Consider the following 7752-nt stretch of genomic DNA (forward strand, 5'->3'; position numbering starts at 1 on the left):
TTTCTTTTTATGAGCACTTTTTTGTTCTCCTACTCGAAACGAAAGAAAGAAAGAAAGAAAGAAAAAGAAACAATTTGTTGAATAAAAAAAAAGGAACACTCTCCTGATCCCCACCTCCCCCTACCACTCCTAAAATATATTAATTAATCTCTCTCTTTCTTTCCTTCTTATTTTTTGTTTTTGTTTTTTTTTGTTTTTTTGGTTTTTCTTTTTATGTTTTCTTTCCTGATATTTGTTTTCTTTTAGAAATACTTTTTTATCTCCAATTACCGATGAATAATAAATTTGTCAAACTCCTCCTATACAACCGAATAATCCTCCAATAAGGTTTCACCAAAATGAGTGACCACATAGTCGTGATAATAAATCAGAATGCAAAGGGGTTGTCCAATGATGAGACTGGACCATACAACGATGTTACCCCACCTGGGGCCTAATTTTTTCTCAACCAGTTTGCTCAACGATGACAACGGAATCTGAAAAATTATCATTCATTATTATACCAACATGATCATTTAAGAACATACTATATATATTTTCATTTTTAATTATTATTTTTACTAGAAGGGTGAAAGGAAACATTCAAATCTAAGTGCGTGCATTAACAAAAATATTTATAAAAACAAGAAAGAATGAAAGAGAAAAAAAACGTAGGCATAGATAAAGGGGTGGTGTCACGTGGTGGAAGGTTATTCAAAAAGGGTTATTGTTAAGAAAACACAAAGTTGGTAAAACTTTTTACAAAAAGAAAAAAACAAACAATATCAAAACATTTAACATTAAAAATTTGAATAAATAAATGCATACTAATTTAAGGGAATTAATTAGTCCAATTATTCTGATTGTTTTCATTTGGAAATAAGACATTTATATTGATATTAATTAATAATATACTTACTTGACCCATCATCCCTAAAAATGCCCAGATTTTAAATGTTTTCAATGGTACGCTGACGAGATACTCGTGGAAGAATGCACTGATGAAAAAGACAGTTATTGATGCTGTATTTTTACTGTAACCCATCTCAACAATTGGTATGTACAAATGTCTGGAAAAAGAAAAAGAATATTTAGGTTATTGGGATGTGGATTTTCAATTGATTTTGAAGTAGTATTGAAGTGTTTAAAAATTTCAAGTGTTTATGTGTCAATATTCAATATTTTTAACACGTTCAATGTCACGTTTATGTTATTATTATAAATAATTATACTTATATATATGATATTATTTAGTTTAATACAAGTTAAAGTGTGCAATATTACGAAATGCAATTTATTTTTCTTAGGGGAGGAAGAAAACCCCATTTTCTCTATTATTTAATAATAATAATTATTATTATTATTAAAAATATATATCTATAGTTATTTCGACAACGTTTTTCCAGTACTTTGAATATAAAAGGTAAGAATGAAAGAAATATAAAGAAAAGGGAAAAGGGAAAAAAGGGAAATAAAGAGTCAAAGGTCAAAGCAATTAGCGATAAATATCAACGTTGGAAGAGGCTTCCAGGTTTGCCACGATTTACCGACTTAATACCTTCTTCTTTATCAATATAGAACATCTAGAAATGGTAGTCTAGAATATATAAACAAGAAGGTACTCGATGATAAGGCACGCGGAGAAAGTGAATGAAAAAGATGATGATAGTTAAAAAGAGAAAATAGTGAATGGGGAAGAAGGGTAGAGGGGAATAGGGGGTTGGAAAGTAAGGGATAAGATTTCTGGATGAAAGAGCAAAGAGCTTTCAAGTACTGGGTGGACCAAAAGTATTTAACTGGATACTCTTCAAATCAATTATATAATATTTTACCTCGATTAAATTCTTCATGTATATTATATTGTATTATTTTCTCTATTTATTATTATTATTATTATTATTATTATTATTAATTTTTACGATTTAAAAATAATATTCACAATTTTATGGCTAAAATTTAATTAGAAAAAATCCTTTTTTTATTCGTTTGTGTGTGATAAATTTATAGGTTAGAATTGAATGAAAGTACTTAAATGATATCGAAAATTAATTATTCGTTTTGTATTGTTTATTATTATTACTATTAATTGTACGATTTAAGAATATCATTCAATTTGAAGACTTAAATTTAATTAGAAAAAGTTCTTTTAATTCGTTCGAAATATTTATAGGTTAGAATGCAGTACTGAACTGATTTCGAAAGTTAATTATTCGTGGTTTCCGATAGTTTATACTTTACTAAATGTATTATTTAAATTATAAAATAATTTTACTCTTGTATAAGAGAGTAATTTAAAAACTCTCAAAATTAATTGCAAACGTATTTCGAATAATTGAATTAAAATATTTTTGCAAAAATCATCTAACCACAAAGTTTCGAGTACACCCAGTAGAATTTTTCTTCGGTGCATTCGTAAATTCTCGGTGTTCGTGTAAACGTTTTTACTCGAGAAGAAAGCTTGAAATCGTGTGAAGGGATTTTTCGTAAGGGATCGTTCGCAGTCTGGTTTATCGGAAGGGATGCATTCGAAAGTGGCAGAGAAAATTCATGTACAAAATACATAATATTTTTAAATATATATTTCTACATGAGATAGTAGGAGTTAACATAAGAAAAAGTAACGGAAGATGCAACAGAAGGTACAAAGAAGAAGAAGAAGAAGAAGAAGAAGAAAAAAAAAGAAAAAGAAGAAAAAGGTGTTGGAACACGGGTGATGGGTAGAAAATTTTATTTAGGGATAAAGTGATGAGAAAGGAAAAGGGGTAAAACGAAATGAAGGAAGGAAGGAAGGGAAGAAAATCTGAGAAGGTTAGACGTCGTCGTAGTCGTCGACAGTTCTGAGAGTTTCACTGAGACCACGCGTTGCACCTTTCAAAAGATTCCCTTCAGCTGAACCCACTTTCAACGTTACTCCCACTTTTTACCTCTCGACCCTAAACCCACCCACCCTACCATCACATCCCTTCTAACTTTCCATTCTGTCCCTTTCACGTTTCCTGCATTTCGTGTCGTTTTCGTTCCTTTCCTTACATTTCCTTCTTCTTCTTCTTATTCTACTTATTCTTATTTTCGTTTGAAAATGAGAAAATGAGAAGGGAAAAGGAAGAAAGATGGTTGAGAATATCTCCAGTTATAGCAGCATTATAAATGCCCTAGGGAATAAACAGGTCTAAGTGCGCACTGTGATGCGTATCGGCTTTTCCCATTACAAACCTGAAAAGACGACTATGTTGGTCTTCCTTGTCATCTTCTACGTTCGTTCTATACTCGTGATACCCCTTCAGAAAACCTTTCTATGATTTTTTCTTTTTTTTTTTTACTCTATCTTCTCTTTATTTTCCATTCGTTCTACTATCTCCCTTTTCGTATCTTTCATTTGGAAGAATTGAATCATTTAAAAGGGGTTATACCATCTTGATGCTCAGAAAAAAAGACAATTTTCGTTTGATGCAATTTTCAAATAGCTTTATAATCCCTTAGGGCCTCACACACCTGGCCCCATGGGCAAAGTTAAATTTATGGGTCAAGTTAGGTTTATGAACCAAGTTAAGTTGACAGGTCAAGTTAGGTTTATGAACTAAGTTGAGTCTAGTTAGGTTTTTTAGGTCAAGTTAGGTTCACTGGTCAAGTTAGGTTCACAAGCCTACTTAGATTTTCTGTGTGTGTGTGTGTGTGTGTCAATTTATAGGAATTATATATTATTTATTTAAATAAATTATATTATTATTTGATATGACGTAATGTGTGTGTGTGAAAAACAGTATGCACTTTAAGTATATACAAAGTATCCTAATTTTATTTTTTTTAAGTATAGCACAAGATTTTTGTTACAATTTTTTGATAAATGAACCCATAGACAAATGAACATTTGTTTCTTGTTCTTTTTATTTTTATGAGAAAAAAGAAATAAAAAAGAAACTGGAACATCTTGTATAAATTTAAACCCATTAGTCTGATAAACCTAATTCTATCAATCATTCTATCTATCTCACTCTCTCTCTCTCTCTCTCTTTTTCTATGTAGATGAGAAAAGCAGTATAAAAAGCTTGATTTCAAAGCTTCACTGATTCAATAGAATGAAAGAAAGAAAGAAAGAAAGAAGAAAAAAAAGAGAGAAAGAGAGAGAGAGAGTGAAAGAGAGTAAAAGAGTATTATAAAAATAAAAGAAAAATCGAAAGATCTAATTTAATTACTGTAGTGAAAAATAATTAAACATTTGTTTCTTTTCTATTTTATTTTTATCTTTTTCACAAATCTCATACAAGTATTACATTTGATCTCACATTTTACGTTCAACTATTTTTTCCTTTGAGTAAACCAATTGTTTCCTCCCCCCCCCCTCTCCTTTTGTGTAAATATATTCTAAATATAATTATTAAATAAAAACTACGAATAAAAATAAACTCGTAAAAGAGTTGAGAGGGGAGAGGAAAAAAAAACAACGAGGAAAAAAGAAGAAAAAAATATCCGGAAAAAGGGAAAGAGCAAACCTTGGTCAAAATAAGAATTTTATCTGCAGAATCGGATCTATTTCTTTTTTCACTTTTTACGTATACATATATAGATACTTACATACGTCGTGGGAACGATCATCGGGTTCGAGGAAAATCGCAAAGAGAAAAAGAAAAATAAAGATAAAGATAGAAAGACAGAAAGAAAGAGAAAGATAGAGAGAAAGCTTGCTTTGAAGTCAGCCGAGAGTTAAGTTTCCATACTCTGTGGAAAGCTCTTTTTATCAGTAGTACCTACCTCGTTGCCGGAGGAAAATGCTTTTTAAACTTCAACCACCTCAGAAATCTAGACGCGAAAACATTCCCGTCTACATATATATATTCCCTACATACATACATTCCCTGTATATATATATATATATATATACACACATGAATATATGTATATAGTATACATGTATATATGACCCCCAACATTCTAGCTAAAGTAAAGTAGTCCCTATTTGTTGAACGAGAAAGAACAAACTAAAGAAAAAGAAAAGGGGAGTGGGGGGCCAAAAAAAATTCAAAGCAAAAGGAAAAGAAATTTAACGAAAGAAACAAAAAAAAAACAACAATAAAATGTTAAAGAATAAAGCAAAAGTGATGATACGCTAGAAATAAAATTGAATATATGATAATTAACCGTATATAATATTATAATTCTTATGACAAAATGAAAATTAAATGTGAGATTGAAATAGAGACACCATGCATGCAGATGAACAACGTTAAAATAAGTTAAACAGAAATAAGTAACGTGAAAGTTGAAAGTAGGAGTGAATAAGGATGGTGAAGGAATACTTGGTGTAGGGAAAGGAAAGGGGACATAAGTTTAGTAACATAAAACATAGAATGAAAACGAAACTTGGTATATATAATATTATAAGGATGACTACGGTTTAACTTAGAAAAACAACAAAAAAAACTGTTGGGATCCAAAAGAAAAATAATATATTTTTCTTTTTCCAACCAAAATATACATATCTATATATATATATATATAAACTAAAAGTGTGTATGTGTAAGAGATAGAAAGAGATGTAGTAAAAAGGTAGGGAAAAAAGAAAAAATAAAAGAAGAAGAAAAAGAAGAAGAAGAAGAAAGAAAGAAAGAAAGAAAGATAGAAACTGAATCTTGGGTAGACAGAAAAACCCTGGCACTCGCGAAAAATGTAATTAAATCTTCTTAAAGGGAGGCAGCCAGGCACACTCGTTAACGAAGTTTAACCGGTTCGGTTAGAAGGGAAGAGGAAAAGCTCGATCAAAGGTCCAGGTTCCCTTGTAAGAGTAGGATGCTACGAGTTCTCTCATCCTGTTTCCCCATCTACCTTTTCTTCTTTCTATGTTCACCAACTTCTTCCTTCCTTCCTTCCTTCCTTCTACCTTTACCATCCCATCTCACCCTTCACCCTTCTTCTTTTACTTCTTCCTATACTTCTGCTACTTCTTCCTTTGCTTCTACTACTACAACCCACCCCCCCCCTTTACCCCTCTTTTCTTGCTTCCTTCTTCCATTTTTCTTTTTCTTTTTTACTTTATTTTTGCTGTTTACTTCTGAGCTATCCTACTCTATCCCTTCCACCCCCTCTTCTCTTTTTCTTCTTCTTCTTCTTCTTCCTCTTCTTCTTCTTCCCATCATGTAACCCCTACTCTCACTTCAATCCCTTTTTTCTAAACCCATCCCACCCCACCAGCACCAATCTTTCTCTACCCACCTATCTTTTTCATCTTCTCTCTCTCTCCCTCCCTTCCTTTCCCTTTTCCCTTCCACATCCCTATTCTTTTCTCTCCATAATGTTCTACTACGTGTACCTTTCACTCTGTGAAAGAGGAAAAATTCTTCAGGCACTTTAGTACGCATACCTTGGCCTTCTTTTTCTTACTTTTCTTTTCTTTTCTTTTCTTTTTTTTCTTATCTTTTATAGGAAAGCACATGGATAACATAATTATTAATTATCTCATGTATTTTCATAAGAATGAAGATAGGAATAATAATGTGTATGTAAGATAATTGTCATAGTAATCTGTATGATATTTCTTTGAGGGATATAAGATTTCTTTTGTGTTATCTTTAAATGACACACATGTATGTACAGTTAATTATCTGATATTTTTCTTTTTTCATGTAATCAATGCAATACTAATTATTGAAAAATAAATGATACTTCAACAGTAAGTATTTCAATATGCTATATACTTTTTGTGTATGTTTTCTTTTTGTGTACAATTTAATAAATAGTATTTTTTAGAAATAAAGCATTTTTATTGTACACATACTATATAGTACTATAAACTTTTACTTGAATTATTTGTTTAACGATATTTCTTTTTTATTTATCAAACTAAATATGAGTATAGTATTTATATTAATCGTTACAAAAATTTGCCTGATTTAATTAAAAATCTTTGCAAATGTAATTTATATTTATAGGGAATATTTTCAAATATAAATTTAGCAAAAGCTTGATGCAACACCTTGACATATAATTATTTAAACAAATTCATTCATTGTTGGTACAATGACTGACCACTCCCACAAAAGATATATATATTAAACATGTATTTAATAAATTACTTAATAATTAAAACTGAAAAATAATTGTGCTGATCAAACAGATAAAACTAAATATATTATATCACTTTTTTTGACATCTTTAAGTTATCATCATATATAAATGCAATTAAATTAATAACGTTTATTAATATTCTAATGGAAAGTTAAAAGTAGTAAAAGTTTCTCTATGTTAATGCTTATATATGCTTATATGTCAAGTATTCATACAATATGCATTCACTACTTCATGATGACAAGCTATTGTTCCATATACGACCTATAGTTACAACTTATATGCAACATTTATATTATAGTGTTGGTAAGTACTCACCGTACAGCCCATCTATGTACAGGCATGTTCCAACTTCTCCAAAATGTGTCGATATTGTTCGAATTCCACCAATCACAGTAAAAATTTCGATCAGCAAAGTGTAACAGTTCACCCATTAAATTTAGAAATGAATGAAATATTAAATAAAAGAAACATAACCACATCAAATGATTTGGGATCTGCAAAAAGAAGAATTCAGAAATTGATATGAGACAATATATTAAAATTTATTTATTTAGTATTTCTCTCGTCCAAAAATTACAATTTTTAATGATGAAATTTAACAGGGAACTTGGACATGAAAGAAGTAGAACTATGTTTGATTTAGTTGGACGTTTCATCCCTTTATTGGGACTTCTTCAGCAACTAGAAATTTTATTTTATTATTATTTCTTA

General features: G+C 30.1%; 1 protein-coding gene across 3 annotated transcripts in view; it reads right to left on the reverse strand.

Annotated features, from left to right (window-relative positions):
* Positions 1–200: 200 nt before the first annotated feature.
* The window catches only part of LOC106788280 (diacylglycerol O-acyltransferase 1), a 144036-nt gene continuing 136484 nt past the window's right edge, over positions 201–7752 (reverse strand). For all 3 annotated transcript variants that reach the window (XM_014751420.1, XM_014751421.1, XM_014751419.1), the window contains 3 exons: positions 7357–7535; positions 899–1049; positions 201–476 (listed from right to left, as the gene is read on the reverse strand). In XM_014751420.1, the coding sequence (XP_014606906.1) occupies positions 300–476; positions 899–1049; positions 7357–7535 (507 nt within the window). In that variant the 3' untranslated portion in view covers positions 201–299. The remainder of the gene's footprint in view (positions 477–898; positions 1050–7356; positions 7536–7752) is intronic.

The sequence above is a fragment of the Polistes canadensis genome, unplaced genomic scaffold (genome assembly GCF_001313835.1).
Source record: "Polistes canadensis isolate GaletaPanama2010 unplaced genomic scaffold, ASM131383v1 scaffold_132, whole genome shotgun sequence".
NCBI classification, from domain to species: Eukaryota; Metazoa; Arthropoda; class Insecta; order Hymenoptera; family Vespidae; genus Polistes; species Polistes canadensis.